This window comes from Triticum urartu, chromosome 6, assembly GCF_003073215.2.
Source record: "Triticum urartu cultivar G1812 chromosome 6, Tu2.1, whole genome shotgun sequence".
Classification (NCBI taxonomy): Eukaryota; Viridiplantae; Streptophyta; class Magnoliopsida; order Poales; family Poaceae; genus Triticum; species Triticum urartu.
Genome location: NC_053027.1, coordinates 473,047,040 through 473,070,619, shown reverse-complemented (window position 1 = coordinate 473,070,619; position 23,580 = coordinate 473,047,040). Strand labels below are relative to the sequence as shown.

The following is a 23,580-nucleotide window of genomic DNA, read 5'->3' as shown; positions in this document are numbered from 1 at the left end:
TCATTTAAAGTAATGTGATGAGATCAACAGGATAATCCAAGAACTATATACTCAAGATGTCCATAACCGGGGACACGGCTAACCATGATTAGTTTATACACTCTACAGAGGTTTGCGCACTTTTCCCCACAAGACTCGATCTCCTCCGTTGGATTTCTCGCACTACAAGGTGTTTGAGAAAGAGATGACCGAGACATAGTCTTTCAGAAGCGTTTGCACCTTACGATGGGTAGACTGTACCACCTACAACCCCTACATCTGCTAGTCTACCACTGTAAGAGTTCACACGACTTAATCAACTATTCTAGAGCCCATAATAGCTTGTGGCTGCACACGGAAGTTTCTAGTATGAATAATCTCATGATCCCTTTGAGCCTGGGTGGCGGTCCATAAAAAAATAGGCAATCCTGGTCTACCCAGGTGCCTAGACAGGCAATCCTGGAATAACCAGGTACCTCAATCCACCCAGATGTGTGTTTAAGTTGCCACCTTAAGTAAACCATTAATTAACAATCTCACATCGGTCATGGATACTCTCAAAATCCAATCCACGTCTCCGAGCATAGCATGGCACTATAAGCATAACGTAATAGTAACTCCCAAGGGTTTGATAACAAACAGGTAATAGGTACTACGTCAACTACTTCCCATCCCACAATTTAATTAGATCCTAATCATGCAATGTTTGAGGATTGATCTAATGCAATAAAACTGGGTATGAAAGGGGGTATGATCAAAGTGTGAACTTGCCTGCAATGTTGATGAAGATGATTCACACTCAAAAATCTTGATAGCTCTACTCGTCACACTCCGGTCAATCTATCGGGAGCAAGCAATAGTAACCTCACATAAGCAATCACTCAGAAGACGAGAAAGAACGAAGAAGACGATTCGGAAAACTTGAAAACCAATAAAATAACTCTTGCAACATAAAACAATTTCTAACAGTACCAAAATTATGTGAATTAGGCCTTATTAGAATGTTTAGGTCAAGAGCTTCGATTTGCAAAAAGAATCAACTGAAACGGAGCTACGAAACTCAAGTTATGATCAAACGAAGTTTGAATTCAGATCTGATCTAATTCAAATTTTAAACTTTTCAAAAACATGTTTGAGTTGGATTACTGGATAGAGGAGATCATAAAGAAGACGTGGGCGTTGGTTTCGTTGGATTTGGATAAACGAGCAAAGAGTTGTGGTCGTTTGAAAACTAGGGGCCAATCTGTAAATAATTATATTCACGGATAGGTCCCTGATGTAAAATAAGCAGAAAAAGAAAAAAAACCTACTAAGCGAACGCTCACTTTCTAACTCTAACCAGCGAACGTTCTCTAAAATAATACAAAAACAAAACGAAACAAAAAACAGAAAGATCTGGATCGTTGGATCCAGATCCAACGGACGGGAGGCGGCGGTTACCGCGACGATCGCCGGAGTCGGGGAGGATGACGGCGGCGGCTTCGGTCTCGGCCGGAGCGGCGGCTCCGGGCGTTGCGGGAGGCAGCGAAGAGCATGGGGAGGGGCGGCGTGGAGCGGCGGTTGCAGTGGTGGCGTCGGCGGCGGTCGATGGCGATGAGGGCGGCGGCTACGGCTTCCGGCGGTGGTGAGATCCGGCGGCGGCGGCGCGGCTTCTGGCGGCTCGGGCTCCGAGGGAAACGGGACCGGGCGTGCCTTTTAAGAGGGGACGCGAGGCGATTCCTTGCACGAGGGGCCGGGGCGGAGCTGCGGATTCCCGCCCGGTCACGGCGGCGCTGGCGAGGCGTGCGGGCGGCGAACTCCCGCACGGGAGGGAGATGGGAGCGGTCGGGCGAGCTGGGCTGGGCCTCGGCTGGGAGCTGGGCTGGCCCAGTTACGGCGGGAAGAATTAAAAAAAACATTTCCAAACAAATAAAATAATAAAACGAGATAATTAAAAATATTATATAGGCATATTATATATCAAAATTTTCAGAAAAAGATTTTCTACGACATGAACATTTTTATAACTTGAAATAAAATCCACACAAATTCAGATAAAACAAAGAGTGCTACTGGTCTATTAAAATCCAACTAAAATCATTTTAAAAATACCAAAATGATATCAAATTAATTTTTCTCTAATTTTCTAACGTAGGGAATCATGTTACCCTATTTTACATATATTTTATTTCTGGAGAAAAATAATTTGAATAAAACTCAAATAAATCTAAATTGAAAATTAATTCCAAAAGGACTTGAAATTGATCCTTTGAAACTCCCAACTCATATTTCATAATTTGAAGAAGTCATTTTATCTTCTCTCGTGAAAATAATTGAGTTGTATAAAGTTTCTGAATTGGAAAATATTTCCCAATGCAATTCAAATATTTTTCAAACACCCTTTTCATTTTAAATGGAAGAAGTCATGTCATCTTCTCTCTAGGGTTTTGTGTTGAAAAGAATTTGAATTCATGGAGAGCAGAAAGCAAATATGAAAGTTTGGGAAAGTCCTTTTATTCCCTCTCATTTAACTTTCAAAAGTTTTGAATTCACTCACTTTCAGACAATCAATCAAACAATCAATCAAATCTATCTATTTATTATAACATTCCAAAATTTAGAATTTTGGGATGTTACATCGGGTTACCGTGTGCTAATATCTCTACAACCCTAGCGTCACCGAACCTTAAGTGTGTAGACCCTACGGGTTCGGGAGACATGCAGACATGACCGAGAAGCCTCTCCGGTCAATAACCAACAGCGGGATCTGGATACCCATGTTGGCTCCCACATGCTCCATGATGATCTCATCGGATGAACCACGATGTCGAGGATTCAATCAATCCGTATACAATTCCCTTTGTCAATCGGTACGTTACTTGTCCGAGACTCGATTGTCGTTATCCCAATACTTTGTCCAGTCTCGTTACCGGCAAGTCACTTTACTCGTACCATAATGCATGATCCCGTGATCAACCACTTGATCACATTGAGCTCATTATGATGATGCATTACCGAGTGGGCCGAGAGATACCTCTCCGTCATACGGAGTGACAAATCCCAGTCTCAATTCGTGCCAACCCAACAGACACTTTCGGAAATACCTGTAATGTACCTTTATAGTCACCCAGTTACGTTGTGACGTTTGGCACACCCAAGGTACTCCTACGGTGTCCGGGAGTTGCACAATCTCATGGTCTAAGGAAATGATACTTGACATTCAGAAAAGCTACAGCAAACGAACTACACGATCTTTGAGCTAAGCTTAGGATTGGGTCTTGTCCATCACATCATTCTCCTAATGATGTGATCCCGTTATCAATGACATCTAATGTCCATAGTCAGGAAACCATGACTATCCTTTGATCAACGGGCTAGTCAACTAGAGGCTCACTAGGGACGTGTTGTGGTCTATGTATTCACACATGTATTACGATTTCCGGATAACACAATTATAGCATGAACAATAGACAATTATCATGAACAAAGAAATATAATAATAACCATTTTATTATTGCCTCTAGGGCATATTTCCAGCAGTCTCCCACTTGCACTAGAGTCAATATTCTAGTTACATTGTGATGAATCGAACACCCACGCAGTTCTGGTGTTGATCATGTTTTGCTCTAGGGAGAGGTTTAGTCAACGGATCTGCTACATTCAGGTCCGTATGTACTTTACAAATCTCTATGTCTCCATTTTGAACACTTTCACGAATGGAGTTGAAGCGACGCTTGATATGCCTGGTCTTCCTGTGAAACCTAGGCTCCTTGGCAAGGGCAATAGCTCCAGTGTTGTCACAGAAGAGATTCATCGGGCCCGACGCATTGGGTATGACTCCTAGGTCGGTAATGAACTCCTTCACCCAGACTGCTTCTTGTGCTGCCTCCGAGGCTGCCATGTACTCCGCTTCACATGTAGAACCCGCCACAATGCTTTTCTTGCAACTGCACCAGCTTACTGCCCCACCATTCAAAATATACACGTATCCGGTTTGTGACTTAGAGTCATCCAGATCTGTGTCAAAGCTAGCATCGACGTAACCCTTTACGACGAGCTCTTCATCTCCTCCATAAATGAGAAACATTTCCTTAGTCCTTTTCAGGTACTTCAGGATATTCTTGACCGTTGTCCAGTGTTCCATGCCGGGATTACTTTGGTACCTTCCTACCAGACTTACGGCAAGGTTTACCTCAGGTCTGGTACACAACATAGCATACATGATATACCTTATGGCCGAGGCATAGGGGACGACACTCATCTTTTCTCTATCTTCTGCCGTGGTCGGGCATTGAGCCGTGCTCAATCTCGTACCTTGCAATACAGGCAAGAACCCCTTCTTTGACTGATCCATTTTGAACTTCTTCAATATCTTGTCAAGGTGCATACTCTATGAAAGACCAATGAGGCGTCTCGATCTATCTCTATAGATCTTGATGCCTAATATATAAGCAGCTTCTCCAAGGTCCCTCATTGAAAAACACTTGTTCAAGTAGGCCTATATGCTTTCCAAGAATTCTATATCATTTCCCATCAACAGTATGTCATCCACATACAGTATGAGAAATGCTACAGAGCTCCCACTCACTTTCTTGTAAATGCAGGCCTCTCCATAAGTCTGCATAAACCCAAACGCTTTGATCATCTCATCAAAGCGAATGTTCCAACTCCGAGATGCTTGCACCAGCCCATAAATCGAGCGTTGGAGCTTGCACACCTTGTCAGCATTCTTAGGATCGACAAAACCTTCCGGCTGCATCATATACAATTCTTCCTTAAGGAAACCATTAAGGAATGCCGTTTTGACGTCCATTTGCCATATCTCATAATCATAGAATGCGGCAATTGCTAACATGATTCGGACGGACTTCAGCTTCGCTACGGGTGAGAAAGTCTCATCGTAGTCAACCCCTTGAACTTGTCGATAACCCTTAGCGACAAGCCGAGCTTTATAGATGGTCACATTACCATCCGCGTCTGTCTTCTTCTTAAAGATCCATTTATTTTCTATGGCTCGCCGATCAACGGGCAAGTCAGTCAAATTCCATACTTCGTTTTCATACATGGATCCTATCTCGGATTTCATGGCTTCCAGCCATTTGTCAGAATCCGGGCCCGCCATCGCTTCTTCATAGTTCGAAGGTTCGACCCGTAGAAGGCCCATTGTTTCTACGACCCATAGAAGGCCCATTGTTTCTATGGCCCGTAGAAGGCCTACTGTTTCTACGGCCTGTAGAAGGCCCACTGTTTCTACGGCCCGTAGGAGGCCCAGTGTCACTACAGTAAATATTAGCCCATGGTTATTGTGGCCTTGTTTTAAAAATAGGTTACTGCAGCCACTAGCAAACCGCGGAAAAAGAACTACACTGACTACAAGCAAACAAATAAACAAGACAACAAGGAAATAAATAAGCAAGCAACTTATGCTAGGCTATCACGGCTATTAGACATATTACATCCACTGGGCATCAAAGTTCGCCACCAGTGCAAATATAGGGAACAAAGCAGCATATAAACGCCGCATCAAAACAAGTCCAGAACTGAAACCACTTCAGAAGAGTTCAAGAAACAATATCCTGGGTACCCATAATGATGGCAAGATGCTTAGCAAGCTTATTAACTTTCTCTTGTTTGGCACTTAAATCCTCCAGCACTTGCTGTTGCACAAGAAAGTACGCATCTGAATTCTGCAGGGACTTCCTCAGTCCTTCGGCTTCTTGCCGCAGCACAGCTGACTGATGCCTTTCAGCTTGTAGCTGAGACTAAAGAAGCCTAAGTGATTCAGGCAGCGAGTTCGAAGAGCTTGTGCTAGCGGTACTGGCCAGTAACTCGAACACTACATCAACGTAGGACTGTGGGGTTTTCTCACTGTCTACAAGATTGTTTTTATCACCTTTCTTGGAGACCAACAGGGTTGTCTCACTATATTGAACCTTATCTGCATTACTTTCTCTACCATTGCATAGTGGGGTGCTCTTCTCCAATATTCTGTTTGCATACTACAAGAGAAACAAGCAGACACATCACAGGTTTAGCTTGTAGTATACGAAACTCATTTTGGTAAACCGGTTCAGTAGTAAGGTGGACAGGATAACAACATGAAACAAACATATATCTATGTACTATGGTCACTGTATTGTCCATATCATTCTAGTTTATGTTCCCTAATCAAGATAGAGACATAGTTCAACTCATATATTTTTAAGACACAGCAGCATAGACAGAATATAAGTGTGAGAAACTACACAGCATTGGCAGCACTTGTAATGTGCATCACATGAGAACATAACTGTTTATACAACTTAAACTAAAATCAACATAGAGCAAGAAGTTAGAACAACAATCCAGTTAAAGAAATAGGTTTAAAACATACCTGTTGCGCCATTGGAGTTTCAACTAGATCCTTCAAATTCGAAAGTAGTTGGTATGAGTAAATACAGTGATGCAACAGCAAAGGAGTATGGACCATAGCTACGGAATCTGACCTAAGAACAGTTGCTCTTCTGCTTTAAACGTGGAGTTTGGGTTAGCTGTGGTCGTCTTTGTGCTTTGGGCACAACAGTAGCTTTACAAACTGCTCGTGTGGGGGTACTGTAACACCCTCGATGCGATTATAGCTCCCACGTGTCGAGGCACGACTTAGAGACATAATCGCATTGAAGGCAATGTCGCAAGTCAGGCAATCTTCACAACATCCCATGTAATATAGATAATAAAAGGGGAGATAACATAGTTGGCTTACACTCGCCACGTCAATCAAGTACATAAATAGCATTACAACATTCAACACTCATGGCCCGACTACGGCGCCAAAATAAAAGACAACCCAACACGGGACATGGTCCCGATCACCCCAACTGGGCACCACTACAGATCATCAGGAAAAGAAACATAGTATCGCTGAGAGTCCTCGTCGAACTCCCACTTGAGCTCGAGCGCGTCACCTGGAGCGGAATCATCAGGCCCTGCATCTAGTGTAATAGTAATCTGTGAGCCATAGGGACTCAGCAATCTCGCACCCTCGCGATCAAGACTATTTAAGCTTAAAAGGGTAAGCTAAGGTGAATATATGTGGAGCTGCGGCAAGAGACTAGCATATATGGTGGCTAACCTATTCGCAAAAGAGGGCGAGAAGAGGAGGCAAAGCGCGAGCGAGAAACTAGAGAACAACCTGCGCAAGCATTACTCCAACACCGTGTTCACTTCCCGGACTCCGCCGAGAAGAGACCATCACGGTAACTCACACTGTTGATTCATTTTAATTAAGTTAAGGCTCAAGTTATCTACAACCGGACATTAACAAATTCCCATCTGCCCATAACCGCGGGCACGGCTTTCGAAAGTTCAAATCCCTGCAGGGGAGTCCCAACTTAGCCCATGACAAGCTCTCACGGTCAACGAAAGAATAGACCTCCTCCCGAGACGTTCCGATCAGACTCGGTATCTCGGTTGTTCAAGACACTTCGACAGGTTAAAACAAGACCAGCAACACCGCCCGAATGTGCCAACAAATCCCGATAGGAGCTGCACATATCTCGTTCTCAGGGCACACTCAGATGAACTCTCCATACAACTAAAACCAAACCTCGAGTTTCCCCGAGGGGGCGCTGCACAGGACTCTAGTTTGGACCAACACTCAGAGGAGCACTGGCCCAGGGGGGGCTTAAAATAAGATGACCCTCGGGCTCCGGAAACCCAAGGGAAAAATAGGCTAGGTGGCAAATGGTAAAACCAAGGTTGGGCATTTCTGGAAAATCTTTAATCAAGGCGAACTATCAAGGGGTTCCCATTATAACCCAACCGCGTAAGGAACGCAAAATCCGGGAACATAACACCGATATGACGGAAACTAGGGCGGCAAGAGTGGAACAAAACACTAGGCGAGAGGCCGAGCCTTCCACCCTTTACCAAGTATATAGATGCATTAAGATAACATGGCAATATAATGATATCCCAACAAGTAAATAATGTTCCAACAAGGAACGGTCTCCATTCTTCACCTGCAACTAACAACGCTATAAGAGGGGCCGAGCAAAGCGGTAACATAGACAATCAACACTTTGCTAGGAGATGGTGGGTTAGAGGGTTGACATGGCAATTTGGGAGGCTTGAAAGCAAGTGGTAGGCATCGTAGCATTGGCATAGCAAAAGAGCGAGCATCTAGCAAAGCAAAGATAGTAGTGATTTCGAGGGTATGATCATCTTTCCTGCAAAGTTGTCAGAGTTGACTGGATCCTCAAAAGCAAACTCAACGGGCTCCTCATTAGCGAACTCGTCTCCCGGCTCTATCCAAACAAGACAAACAAGCAACAAGGACACGATCAACCACGTGCAAAGCTCAAACAATATGATGCAATGATGGTATGCTATGCGGGATGCGATGCGGGATGCATATGCAAGATTTGACAAGGGATGCATGAACCTGGCCCCAACTTGGAATACCAAGTGTGCCACTGGAAAGATGAGGTGAAATCGCTTTAAAACGATATAAAGATCACCGGAATCGGAGTTACGGTTTGGAAATGGCAAGCGATTCAAATATGACACCGGTCTGCGATTTACAGCAAGTAGCCATCTAAATGCAATGAGATGAACATGCTACAACACTCAAACATGACAAAAAAATACATGTCAGGGATGCATTCAAGATGCTTAACAAAAGTCTAGCACTGAGATACGGCCAATTCATCCATTAACAGGTTCAAACAAGCATGGCAAAAATGCATATGGCAAACAGATTTCAGACTTAGTGAAATTAACACTTGTCTGAAATCCCAGATCAGGTAGCACTCTTTGGAGCAACAAAACTACATGCTACAGGACCTGAACATGACAAAGCAAAACATGGCATGGAGCTACTCAAAAAGCTTAACAAAATTCCCTTAGTGACCCTGAGCCAAAAGGGATCAGAAAACATATTAGCAAGCATGTGAACATAGCAAAAGCATAATCAGTTTTCAGACTTAAGCGAAAACTGGCACATGCTGAAAACAGATTTCAAGTAGGCATGTTTACGAGCTCGATGCACTCACTACGGAGCAAGTCATGAAAAGCTAAGCATACATCCATCAAGAATACACAAAATGCAAGCTAGACATGGCAAGAACAATAACATAGCATGCACGGATCAACTACAACATCCCCGGCAAAATTGCTAACAAGTAGACAATCTGCCCGGATTCACGAAGTGAAAAAAGTAGAGCTCGATTGACTCAAGCTAGGGTGCTCCATAATTGCAAACAACAACATGGATGGATAGAGCACTACAATATTAATAAAACATCCTTAATGATCATCCTCAAAAGAGGCACGAATCACTAGAAAACGACATGAACATATGGCCATATGAGATAAACAGGTCAAGGACTTAGTGGAAATGCTAAGTCCCTGAAAACAGAATTACCAAGTGCCTCACTTTGCAAGCTTGTGCTAGTCACCACACACATCACAAAAATACATGGGTTGCACCTCTGGAAAGATGGCAAAACCCTTAACAAAACATATGTAGAGCTCATGGGCATATCATGCACACAATAATCATGGCAAAAATGACAAATATCTAAATGGAGTAGCAGATCTGACAATTATCTGAAGTAGCACTCTTCTAACAGCATTTCGGGCATCAAGATTAACTCAAATGAAAATGATGCAATGGAACGAAATGATGTACTCTCTGAGACAAACATTTTGATATGCTATATGCCCAAAACGGAGCTACGGATGAGGAGATACGACATGATGAACAAGGGCACCACGGTGACAAGCTTCTGGTGAACTATTTGTCGGATGTCAAGTACGTGCTGCAGATGAGGAGCCTGGCCACCGGAGAGCTGCTCCACGGCATACCCATCGACATAGGCAGCGTCAACGGGATCACCGGTAGGCGTGGCGACTCCGAGGTGTTCGTCGAGTTCTCGAGCTTCCTCACTCCGGGGATCGTCTACAGGTGTGATCTCAGCTCCGGGGCTCCTGAGATGAGCATATACAGAGAGATCACCGTCCCGGGCTTCGATCGCACGGATTTCAAATCAAAGCAGGTACATTTGCTTTTCTCAAGAACCATGTGTGGTGTATTTGCAGTTCAGTTGATCTTGCTTGCTTGTTTTTTCAGGTGTTTTACCCGAGCAAGGACGGGACCAAGATCCCGATGTTCGTGGTGTCGAGGAAGAAGATCGTCCTGGACGGGTCGCACCCGGCGCTCCTCTTCGGCTACGGCGGGTTCGGCATGAGCACGACGCCGCAGTTCAGCACGGCCCGCGTCGTCCTCATGAGGAACCTGGGGTTCATGACATGCGTCGCCAACATCCGGGGCGGCGGCGAGTACGGGGAGGACTGGCACAAGGCCGGCTCGCTCGCGAACAAGCAGAACTGCTTCGACGACTTCATCGCCGCCGGCAAGTTCCTCGTGTCCGCCGGGTACACGAGCCCGAGCCGGCTGTGCATCGAAGGCGGGAGCAACGGCGGCCTCCTGGTCGCCGCCTGCATCAACCAGGTAAAGCTGGCTAGTCTTTATAATTTTGTTGCAGATTGTTGCAGCTCATTTGTTCCAGTAGTGAGCAGAGATTGTTTCATTGTTTGTGACTGCAGCGGCCCGGTCTCTTCGGCTGTGCTCTGGCTCACGTCGGTGTCATGGACATGCTTCGGTTCCACAAGTTCACCATAGGTTTTGCCTGTCGCCTCTCCTCTGAAAACCGCATCCTGTTTGTGTCCACAGTGGTCACCTTGTGAGTGTCTGCCATGCTTCCAGGTCGTGCATGGGCTTGCGATTTCGGCTGCTCGGAGAAGGAGGAGGAATTCCACTGGCTGCCAGTCCGGGTTAGTTCCATTCAAATCATGCAAGTTAGAGTCCAAAACAAGGTCAAAAGTGCTTGGAAAAGTCGATACGATGGAGACGTATCAGTGGGCAAAGCACCGACACAAGTAAAGAAATCTTGAATAACTCCTTTTCCAATAATATTACCACTACCAATCCGAAACTTTTTATTGTGTAAAATAGTAGGTTCTTCATGAGGATAATCAAAAGCATCAACGTTTCCCCCATCGTTACTACTATCCTTTCCAATGATAACCTCCCCATTTTTAGGAAAGCTACAGCAAACGAACTACACGATCTTTGAGCTAAGCTTAGGATTGGGTCTTGTCCATCACATCATTCTCCTAATGATGTGATCCCGTTATCAATGACATCTAATGTCCATAGTCAGGAAACCATGACTATCCTTCGATCAACGAGCTAGTCAACTAGAGGCTCACTAGGGACGTGTTGTGGTCTATGTATTCACACATGTATTACGATTTCCGAATAACACAATTATAGCATGAACAATAGACAATTATCATGAACAAAGAAATATAATAATAACCATTTTATTATTGCCTCTAGGGCATATTTCCAACAGAAAGGGTGATGCAGCAAAGTAGCATAAGTATTTCCCTCAGTTTTTGAGATCCAAGGTATCAATCCAGTAGGAGACTACACGCAAATCGCCTAGTACCTGCACAAAAATCAAGAACCTTGCAACGAACGCGATAAAAGGGGTTGTCGGTGTCAAAACCGGCGGATCTCGGGTAGGGGGTCCCGAACTATGCATCTAGGTCGGATGGTAACAGGAGGCAGGGGACACGATGTTTTACCAAGGTTTGGGCCCCCTTGATGGAGGTAAAACCCTATGTCCTGCTTGATTAATATTGATAATATGGGTAGTACAAGAGTAGATCTACCACGAGATCAGAGAGGCTAAACCCTAGAAGCTAGCCTATGGTATGATTGTTGTTGACGCTCAAAATTGGCACAGTCCTAAAATTAGCATAGGTTATATCAAGACCAATTCAAACTTATGATTGGAAGTCACCTTGGAATGTCTCTCTTCGAGAAGATCAAGATGGATATGAAGATGGTCCAAAACGGAGCTCGGACTCAAAAGTTATGACAAGTTCAGAGATGCTTATGTTGACACCAGAGTAAAGAAATGCATAAAACTCAATCAATATGGCCTCTGATGGAAACTGTTTCAACATGAAAGTTGTGCGTCTCGTCGAAACGATTGATTTTGATATAAAGAACGTCTAAATGGGAGGTCGTATGCAACCTGTGGAGACAAAATAAGGTCAGAAACAGAAGCTGCAGAGTCATTTCGGACCGACCGAGTTGATTGACTCAGTGAGACCGAGTTGATCCGAAAAATTACAGAAAGTTACAGAAAGTTTGCAACGTCCACTCGGTGGGACCGAAGCAAACTAATCAGTGAGACCGAGTTGGTCCAGGAAATTACCAAAGATTCCTGTCCGAGTTAGGTTAGGGTTTTTGGTGTTTTGGACGGAATTTTTAGTCCTTTTCTTGTACGGGAAGTCCAGCTGCCTCATAAATATATGAGAGGTGACGGCCGATTGAACAACACACAATCGAACAAATATATCTACATCTTTTACCTTTACTTTTCCTTCTCCCTTATTCTTCTTCTTTCTCGTTCTTCGTTCGTTCTTCTTCATTGTAGGGCGGCGAACCTAGAGGCCCTAGGGGCGATCAGGTCGACCTAGGGCAGCCCATAGCCGCTACGCGCCCTGACGGGGTCCCTCCCGGGCGTGTGGGGTCTCGGGTCCTCAAAAACGCCCGCCGGATTGTCTTGCGTACCGCGCTTCCGGCAGGTCTCCTTCGATGTGAGCTGCGGTGCATCACCCCCGGCGTCGAGGGTACACGGTGGCGTGTTCGTGTGCGAACAATTGTATGTTATGGTTGTAGTCCTAAGGACTAAAACCCTTCGGTTTATATAGACACCGGAGAGGGTTAGGGTTACACAAGGTCGGTTACAAAGGAGGAGATATCCATATCCGTATTGCCTAGCTTGCCTTCCACGCCAAGTAGAGTCCCATCCGGACACGAGACGAAGTCTTCAATCTTGTATCTTCATAGTCTAACAGTCCGGCCAATGGAGATAGTCCGGCTGTCCGGAGACCCCCTAATCCAGGACTCCCTCAGTAGCCCCTGAACCAGGCTTCGATGACGACGAGTACGGCGCGCAGTATTGTCTTCGACATTGCAAGGCGGGTTCCTTCTCCAAATACATCACAGAAAAATTTGAATATGAGGATAGTGTCCGACCCTGCAAAATAAGTTCCACATTCCACCCTAGAGAGAATAATATTTTCGCAGATCCAATTTTCTTGTTTTGGCAGCATGACGTTATGTCATGGCCCAGTGATTATTTGAACCGTTTCTTTTAACCAGCCCCGCACATAACGCGAGGCAGTTTTTCGACACGTCTTGTCAAAGCAGAGATCGTGTCCCCTTATTACGAGACTCTCATCAATACGGGCGTGGGTAACCCAACCACGCCATCAATTGCGGCGCTTGGGGGATAAGCGAGTTTTATCAGGCAAGTGGGGACGCTTAACTTCGTCCGCCCATATAAAGGGATAAGGATTCACCTTTCTATCCACGCCTTATTCCTCCTTTGCTCATCCATCTTCGCACACTCGAGCTCTAGCGCCCAAGTCCGCACTTCCCACCTCGACCTTCTCCAATCATGTCCGGAGCGGAGGCAAGTGGATGGTCTCCTCTGTCACAGAGGGAGACATCAAGAAACTGAGGAGAGCCGGATACTTGCCCGACGACATCGCGCACCGGCTCCCAAATGAGGGGCAGCTCATCCCCACCCCCAGGCCCCATGAGAGGGTAGTATTCCTCACCCATATCCTCCGCGGGCTGGGATTCCCTATCCATCCCTTCGTCCGGGGGCTCATGTTTTATTATGGCCTGGATTTCCACGATCTGGCCCCGAACTTCATCCTCAACATCTCGGTGTTTATCGTCGTGTGCGAGGCCTTCCTTCGCATCAGGCCCCACTTCGGCTTATGGCTGAAGACCTTCAACGTCAAGCCGAAGGTTGTGGGCGGCCGCCAGGCGGAGTGCGGAGGCGCCATGGTGGGCAAGATGCCCAACTTAACATGGCTCGAGGGCTCCTTTGTGGAAACCATAAAGGGGTGGCAATCGGGGTGGTTCTATATCACCGAGCCGCGCGACCCTGCATGGGCAGCGGCCCCCGAGTTCCGATCTGGCATCCCCATGCGGCTCACCTCCTGGAAAGAGAAGGGCCTGCCCTGGGGTAATTCGAAGGAGCTGAACAGACTCCAAACATGTATTCAAAACATGCTGGACAAGAAGCTCAAGCTTGTCAACATAGTCCAAGTTATGCTCATCCGCCGGATACTCCCGTGCCAACAACGGGAGTTCAACTTGTGGGAGTTCAATTCGGCGCAGCACCGAACTCTGAACAGGCTCTTCGACACGACTCATGAAGACGCCTGGAGGGTGCTGTTCAAAAGCGTCGAGGTCCCCCCTATCACCGAGGATCGCGGATTCAGCGCGAAGCGCCAAGCCAGTGCGGTAAGCTGCTTTACCTTTCACAGGATACTTATTTTATATAGATTGACTCTGTGCGGGATCTAAACTCATGTACCTTTGATAGGACTGGCAGAAAATGGCCGGACAGATCGACTGTCCGGCTCCCTTGCTCGAAGGCCCCGCAACCGATCTTCTGACGAAGATGTTGACTCCGGCCCCTTACACGGTGCCGGAGAAGACCAAGAAGGCCAAGGGGACTCGAAAGAGTTCCCGATGCCAGGTGTCGTCGGACATACCATCCAACGACTCTGCGGTGCACTCTTCCCCTGAAGACGAGGAAGAGGAAGAAGAAGACGCTCCCCCATCGACTGGGGGAGACAAGAAAAGGAAGGCCGCCCAACTGGGGAGGCCAGAGGGTCCAAGAAGGGAAGGATTCTCCTTCCGGACGGTTCCCCCGCCGCCGACGAAGGCGAAGACGAGTGGTTCCCCAGGGTCAAGCCCCCGGGGAGATCATATGTGTTCGGATACCAGAGTAACTCATAGGATTCTTTTGCCGCACTGCTTTCTCTAACATCGAACGCAATTATGCAGGCCGCCACGAGCCAGCCTCGATGTATCATCGGACGACTCCTTGGGCTTGTCGGACATGGATAGCGATCCAGTCCCGACCGCCACCTCCCCTCATCCTGCCGACGACGCCGAGGTGTTGTCTCAAGAGGCACTGGATCGAGGGGAGACAGCCCCGGAGGCGCCTCAAGGCGACCTTCCGGACTCCGGGAGCCGAGGGGACGGGGCCCCTGAGGGCTCCGAGTTTGGCCCTCAGCCGAACACCGTGCCGGACCCTCCAGCGGTTCCGGGCTCGGGCAGGCGGCCTTCTTCTAAGAGGGGCAAGACGCCTGTGCCGGTGACCTCTGTCCATCCAGAGGCGCCGGACAATCTGCGCAGCGCTTCCATCGACGAGGAGCACCGCACTATTATGAGTGCGGTAATCCAGAAGGTTCAGTCCGCCAAGAGCGGATTGACTGAAGCTTGTGCCAGCCTTCTAACAGGCTTCGAGGTAAGTGCTTTAAAATGTAGTAGAAATATTACCGCATAGATAGTAGCCCCTGATGCTCTGTTCGGTGTTCACAAAGAAAAGCCGAACAGAGGATCAAATAATATCGCATGAGTCTAATACAAGTACGTCAATATGCATATGCAGGCTTCGCTGCTGGCGTCCGCCGCACTGATTGCGGAGGTCGCCGTACTGAAGCAGGCCCTCGAGGGGTCCCGGAAGGAGCTCGGCCTTGTCAAGAGGCAGCTCGAGGAGAACAAGGGTAAGTAATACCCCGTCTATAGATGTGTATATATATAAAAAGTACGCGATTGCAAAATGACAGGATCATCGTATGTTTTTTTTGACCATAGGATCATCGTATGTTTGCTAGGGGCCACGACCGAGGTGGCGACCCTGAAGCAAGAGCTAGCCCAGGCCGAAGAAAAAGCGGCCCAGGAGCGCACCGAGCGAGAGAAACACGAGGCTCGGGTGGGCGAGGTGCAGCAAGAGCTCCAGGCTCTCGTGACGAAGCACGAGGCGTTGGAGCTTGACTCGAAGACGCGAGAGTCCGAGCTTGCCACGGCCCTTGAGAGCGCAAAGAGTGCCAAGGCAGAGGCCCAGAAGGCCCTCCAAGAGATTGACGCGATGAAGAAGATAGCGGCGCGTAAGGCTTTCTATATGCAAAGCAAGCATGTAAAAGTAAATTACCGATTACTTACCCGGATCCGGAGCTCTTCAGGAGCATTCGCAGATTTGCCCCACAGTGTGTCCGATGCCGCACAATTTTACCAGGCCGAGGATGGAAGCTCGACGGAGAAGCTGTTTTGGTCTCAGTATGCTGAGGCCGAACATCCGGTGCCGATGAGCGACCAGCTGAAGCAGATGCTCGAGCTACATAAGGCGGTCGATCAGGCCATGAAGGGCTTTATAGTCTGGCTGTGGCCTGGCGACGCCCTTCCGAACAGCTTCTTCGGCCTGGTGAGGTGGCTTGTGGATGCCTGCCTGCGGCTGGAGGTCGTCAAGCGATCCGTCTGCATTGAAGGTGCACGCCGGGCTTTTGCCCGTGTGAAATTGCAGTGGGTCAAGCTGGACGGCGTGAAGCTGATCGAGGATGGGCCGCCAGAGGGCAAGGAGCACCGCCACCCCGAGATGTACTACGAGGGTGTTCTGCCGGGCGCCCGTCTCATTGCGGACGAGTGTTCGAAAGATGTAATATTTGAGTAAACTTGCTCATTTTATCCTGTATTTATGAAAACTTGTTTCATAGGCGCTATGCAACGCTTGTTTGAATTTAAAATATTACCTTCTGTTTGGCTGTTTATCCAATACGAGAGATGGCTAGTCCTCGGCTTCTGCCCCCATGCCACGAGTGCTGGGGTGTTCGGGATAAACCTGAGCACTCTTGTTCCCATATTTGGGTCCTTCGAGGGAGGTGCTCAGCACAACGAACAAGGCAACCAGACTAATAATGCCTTATCACTCTCACTTACCCATAGAATTCTATAATTTTAAATTTCGGCGAAGCCCCTGGTGTTCGGAAGGCCAAATTCGGGGCGCGATACATGCCTATAAGCCGGACAGGGCCGGCCCCTCGCCCTAAGCGGCATAAGTCTTTAGGGACTCGAAAAACCTCGCTGAACAGCGACCAGTCTCTCGCCTTATCATGACAGTCAGTTTTAGCTTTCTCTTCTGAGGTGCTCAGCCCGGCAGAACCGGGGCACAATCACAGTAGTTCTCCTAGCGCTACCTTAGCCGATAGAGCGGAATGTAAGGTACCAAAACATAGGAGCCGGGCAAACCCAACATTTGACCAAAGACATGATTTGGAGCTGATGCATATAATGCTATAAGTTCGGGGTGCCGCACTTGTGAAAGTGTTCGGACTTTTCACACCACATTGTGGGGTACGTAAGCCCCTGGTGTATTGGCCGTACCATGGTGTATGGTTGCAAGGCGTCATTAATGAACACATAGATATGTATATAACAAGAATGCAATAATAGTCGTAATGTCATGCATTATTTATTAGAAAATTGCATTAAAGCGGCATGATACAGATAGTGCGACAAGAAAAGAGTAGGACTATGTCCCTTCCAAGGGCAAGCTGAGGAATGATATTAAATTGAATATTTCACACGTTACTGTAATCAACCCGGGAATTCCGTGATATAACGTTGTTGTCTGCCTCCATGGCTGCTGCATCATGTGTTCAGCAATAGTGCTGCTGGACAGTGTTTCCAGAGATTAAGGTCCTGAAAGAAAAAGGAAAAATAACCTAACGGGAAGCCCCTAGTGCGGTTTAGGCCGTGTCTTGGGGCGTGCCGTAGTTGTGCCCCCCTCCCACCTGTGCCCATGGTATTTTTAATGCGTAATTATGTACGCGCGGCACGAGCTTCGCCGCTGGGCTAGGATTGGGGTGGCTGCCGTATTGCTACGCGAGCTCAGATCGCGCTAGGCGGTCTTTTTGCCGATTGCCCCGAGCGTGCTTGGAGGTGTCCGGGCTGTGAAGCACCGAACTGGTTGATTGCCTTGAGAGGCTGCTTTGCACTTCTGCTGCAAGGGCCGCGGTGTGCTCCTCTGTTCGGAGAGAGCGCTCTGTGTTTCCATTGACTGTAATAACTCCACGAGGTCCTGACATCTTGAGCTTGAGGTATGCACAATGCGGTACGGCATTGAATCTAGCAAATGCGGTTCGCCCGAGCAGCGCGTGATAGCCACTGCGGAACGGGACTATGTCGAAGATTAACTCTTCGCTTCAGAAGTTATCCGGGGATCCGAAGACCATTTCCAGTGTAATTGAGCCTGTGCAATGGGCCTCTACACCTGGAATGATGCCCTTAAAGGTCATTTTTGTGGGTTTGATCCTTGAGGGGTCTATACACATTTTGCACACTGTGTCCTGATAAAGCAGGTTCAGGCTGCTGCCGCCGTCCATAAGGACTCGAGTGAGGTGAAATCCGTCGATGATTGGGTCTAGGACCAGTGCGGCGAATCTGCCATGACGGATACTAGTGGGGTTGTCCCTGCGATCAAAGGTGATCGGACAGGAGGACCAAGGGTTGAACTTTGGGGCAAGTGGCTCCAACGCATATACGTCCCTGAGCGCACGCTTCCGCTCCCTCTTGGGGATGTGGTTTGCGTATATCATGTTCACCGTCCGCACTTGCGGGGGAAACCTCTTCTGTCATCCAGTGTGCAGCTGCCGGGGCTCCTCCTCGTCATCGCTATGCGGCCCCTTGTCCTTGTTTTCAGCAATTAACTTCCTGGCCTGCTTGAACACCCAACAATCCCTGTTGGTGTGATTGGCTGGCTTGTCTGGGGTGCCGTGTATTTGACACGAGCGATCGAGTATACGGTCCAAGCTGGACGAACCCGGCGTACTTTGTTTGAATGGCTTTTTCCGCTGACCGGGTTTAGAGCCTTTGAATCCGGCATTGACTGCCGTATCCTCAGTATTTTCACTGTTAATGCGGCGCTTATGCTTGTTGTGACGTGACCTGCTATTGCCGTCCTAGGTATCTGAGGTACCATGGTTCTTTGATATGTTATTACTGCGAGCCAGCCAGCTGTCTTCTCCTGCACAAAAGCGGGTCATGAGCGTCGTGAGAGCTGCCATAGATTTCGGCTTTTCCTGACCAAGGTGCCGGGCTAGCCACTCGTCTCGGATATTATGCTTGGAAGCCGCTAAGGCCTCCGCATCCGAACAGTCGACGATTTGATTTTTCTTTGTAAGGAACCGAGTCCAGAATTGCCTGGCTGATTCTTCTGGCTACTGAATTATGTGGCTCAAGTCATCGACGTCTGGCGGTCGCACGTAAGTGCCCTGAAAGTTGTCGAGGAATGCGGCTTCCAGATCTTCCCAACAGCTAATGGAGTCTGCTAGCAAGCTGTTAAGCCAATGTCGCGCTGGTCCTTTGAGCTTTAGTGGGAGGTATTTGATGGCGTGTAAGTCATCACCGCGGGCCATGTGGATGTGGAGGAGGAAATCCTCAATCCATACTGCGGGATCTGTTGTGCTGTCGTATGATTCAATATTTAGAGGTTTGAAGCCTTCTAGGAATTGATGTTCCATTACTTCAACTGTGAAGCATAAGGGGTGTGCGGCGCCTCTGTATTGGGATATGTCTCGACGCAGCTCGAATGGGCCTTGCCCGCTGTGTTCGGCCCGGCCGGATTTGCTTTTACTGTATCCGGCGTGACGTTTGTCATCTCGCCGAGTGGTGCGCCCTCATGATCCATTGATCGATCTTGAATGCTTTGCCTTGTTCTCCAATATGTCTCACAGGTCTGGCGTATCTCCCCATGCATTTTTATTTGAATGGCGTTGGGGTGGAGGCTGAGCTTTTGGCTGGAATGCCTCTCTATCGCGGCCACGAGGTGGCCGATCAGCCGTATCATACGCTTCTTCCTCCAGTCAGGGTAGTAACCTGCACCTTGGGTAACTCTTGGAGGGGCGCTCGAGTTTATATTCCTCAGCCGCGAGGACTTCAGTCCATTTGTCAGCTAGTAGATCTTGATCAGCTTGAAGCTGCTGCTGCTTTTTCTTCAGGCTATTTGCCGTGGCCATGAGCCGGCGCTTGAAGCGCTCTTGTTCGACGAGATCCTTTGGGATGGCGAATTCGTCGTCACCGAGGCTTGCCTCGTCTTCGGAGGGGGGGATGTAATTCTCATCCTCCTCCTCTCCGTCTGCCGCTCTCTCAGGAGAGCTGGCTCCTCCATCCTCCTGCTCTAAATCTTGCTGGAGGGGTTTGTTGTTTTCTTCGGCACCATCCGAAGTGTTATTATCTCCTGTGTCGGTATCACCACTTTTGCTTTGGCGGGACTTAGAGCGGCGCCGCTGATGTCGGTGTTTGGATTGCTTCTTGGAGGGGTCATCCTCCGTTATCCCGTCGCCATTGCCTTCTTTGGGTGTATCCACCATGTATATGTCATATGACGAGGTGGCTTTCCAGTGCCCTATGGGTGCTGGTTCACGTTCGTCTCCTACATCGCCGTCCATACCGTCGATGTCTTCGGAGTCGAAGTCGAGCATGTCGGTTAAATCATCGACAGTGTCTATGAAGTGGGTGGTGGGTGGGCGTCGAATTTCTTCATCGTCCGCATCCCAATCCTGTTGACCACAATCCGGCCAGGGCTCCCCTGACAAAGAGAGAGACCTTAGTGAATTCAGAATGTCGCCAAGGGGCGAGTGCTGAAAGATATCCGCGGCGGTGAATTCCATGATCGGCGCCCAATCGGATTCGATTGGTAGGGGCGCGGATGGTTCGGAGTCCGGAAAAGAGTCCGGCACCTTGGAGTCACGGGCTACGCAGAGGTTTAGGATGGTGTTCGGCTCGATCGCCGTTGAGACTGCAGCCCCTGAGGCGGTGTCTAACCACCCATCCTCAACTGGCGTAGTTGGCTCCGAGCTGAGGGTCGGAGCTGATGCGGGCGCAGCCTCTGGTGTACTGTTCGGCGGCAGAGCTAGGTCATACCCATCGCGACAGTGCGGCGCGCCCGGCTGTGGCTCGAACCCATCAAAGATCAAGTCTCCGCGAATGTCGGCTGTGTAATTCAAACTTCCAAATCTGACCTGATGGCCAGGGGCTTAGCTTTCAATCTGCTCCAGATGGCCAAGCGAATTAGCCCGCAGTGTAAAGCCGTCGAATACGAAGATCTGTCTGGGGAGGAAAGTCTCACCCTGGACCGCATCGCTATCGATGATAGTAGGAGCCATCAAGCCTAACGGCAACGACACAGAGGAACTCTCAATGAAAGCACCAATGTCGGTGTCAAAACCGGCGGATCTCGGGTAGGGGGGCCTGAACCTGGGTAAAACATCGTGTTCCCTGCCTCCTGTTACCATCCTTTCCCAGTGACAGTAGGGGCAGCAAGGCACGTATTGTATTGTTGCCATCTCGGGTGGATGAACAAATTACTGTCGAGAAATTGATAGAAAAGCGAATAATTATGAGAACATCTAAGCATGATCATGTATATAGGCATCACGTCCGTGACAAGTAGACCGAAACGATTCTGCATCTACTACTATTACTCCACACATCGAACGCTATCCAGGATGCATCTAGAGTATTAAGTTCATAAGAACAGAGTAACGCCTTAAGCAAGATGACATTATGTAGAGGGATAAACTCATGCAATATGATGTAAACCCCATCTTGTTATCCTCGATGGCAACAATACAATACAATACGTGTCATTTCCCTTTCTGTCACTGGGATCGAGCACCGCAAGATTGAACCCAAAGCTAAGCACTTCTCCCATTGCAAGAAAGATCAATCTAGTAGGCCAAACTAAACCGATAATTCGAAGAGACTTGCAAAGATATCAAATCATGCATATAAGAATTCAAGAAGAACCAAATATTATTCATAGATAAACTTGATCATAAATCCACAATTCATTGGATCTCGGTAAACACACCGCAAAAAGTATTACAATGAATAGATCTCCAAGAACATCGAGGAGAACTTTGTATTGAGAATCAAAGAGACAGTAGAAGTCATCTAGCTAATAACTATGGACCCGAAGGTCTGTGGTAAACTACTCACACATCATCGGAGAGGCTATGGTGTTGATGTAGAAGCCCTCCGTGATCGATTCCCCCTCCGGCGGAGTGCCGGAAAAGGCCCCAAGATGGGATTTCACGGTACAGAAGGTTGCGGCAGTGGAAAAGTGGTTTCATGGCTCCCTTGGATGTTTTCAGGGTATAAGAGTATATATAGGCAAAAGAAGTAGGTCGGTGGAGCTACGAGGGGCCCATGAGGGTGGGGGCGCGCCTACCACCCTAGGCGCGCCCTCCTGCCTCGTGGCCACCGCGTTGCATCTCTGACTTCAACTCCAAGTCTCCTGGATTGCGTTTGTTCCAAGAAAGATCCTCGCGAAGGTTTTGTTGCATTTGGATTCCGTTTGATATTCCTTTTCTGCGAAACACTAAAATAGGCAAAAAAACAGCAATTTGCACTGGGCCTCCGGTTAGTAGGTTAGTCGCAAAAATAATATAAAAGAGCATAATAAAGCCCATTGAACATCCAAAATAGATAATATAATAGCATGGAACAATCAAAAATTATAGATACGTTGGAGACGTATCAAGCATCCCCACGCTTAATTCCTGCTCGTCCTCGAGTAGGTAAATGATAAAAACAGAATTTTTGATGTGGGATGCTACCTAGCATAATTATCAATGTAATTTTATTTATTGCGGCATGAATGTTCAGATCCGAAAGATTCAATACAAAAGTTTAATATTGACATGGCCAAAGAAAGTTCATCCCTACAAAGTCATATAGTTTGGCTATGCTCCATCTTCGTCACACAAAATACCCAAATCATGCACATCCCCGGTTTCAGCCAAGCAATTGTTTCATACTTTAGTATTTTCAAACTTTTCCAACTTTCACGCAATACATGAGCGTGAGCCATGGACATAGCACTATAGGTGGAATAGAATGGTGGTTGTGGAGAAGACAAAAAAGAGGAAGATGGTCTCACATCAACTAGGCATATTAATGGGCTATGGAGATTCCCATCAATAGATATCAATGTGAGTGAGTAGGGATTGCCATGCAATGGATGCACTAGAGATATAAATGTATGAAAGCTCAACAAAAGAAACTAAGTGGGTGTGCATCCAACTTGCTTGCTCACGAAGACCTAGGGAATTTGAGGAAGCCCATTGTTGGAATATACAAGCCAAGTTCTATAATGAAAATTCCCACTAGTATATGAAATTGACAAAATAAGAGATTCTCTATAATGAAGATCATGGTGCTACTTTGAAGCACAAGTGTGGAAAAGGGATAGTAGCATTGTCCCTTCTCTCTTTTTCTCTCATTTTTATGGCCTTTCTATTTTTATGGCCTTTTTTATTACCTTACACAGGACAATGCTCTAATAATTAAAATCACCACACTTCTATTTATTTACAACTCAAGAATTACAACTCAATACCTAGAACAAAATATGACTCTATGTGAATGCCTCCGGCGGTGTATCGGGTTGTGCAATGAATCAAGAGTGACATGTATGAAAAATTATGAATGGTGGCTTTGCCACAAATACGATGTCAACTACATGATCATGCAAAGCAATATGACAATTATGAAAATGTGTCATAATAAACGAAACGGTGGAAAGTTGCACGGCAATATATCTCGGAATGGCTATGGAAATGCCATAATAGGTAGGTATGGTGGCTGTTTTGAGGAAGATATAAGGAGGCTTATGTGTGATAGAGCGTATC

General features: G+C 47.4%; 1 protein-coding gene across 1 annotated transcript in view; it reads left to right on the top strand.

Annotated features, from left to right (window-relative positions):
* Positions 1 to 9,715: 9,715 nt before the first annotated feature.
* Positions 9,716 to 23,580, top strand: part of LOC125516858 (prolyl endopeptidase-like) — a 39,907-nt gene continuing 26,042 nt past the window's right edge. Inside the window, exons 1-4 of the mRNA XM_048682148.1 lie at positions 9,716 to 9,995; positions 10,070 to 10,450; positions 10,546 to 10,621; positions 10,706 to 10,773. Coding sequence (XP_048538105.1) covers positions 9,765 to 9,995; positions 10,070 to 10,450; positions 10,546 to 10,621; positions 10,706 to 10,773 — 756 coding nt within the window. The 5' untranslated portion in view covers positions 9,716 to 9,764. The remainder of the gene's footprint in view (positions 9,996 to 10,069; positions 10,451 to 10,545; positions 10,622 to 10,705; positions 10,774 to 23,580) is intronic.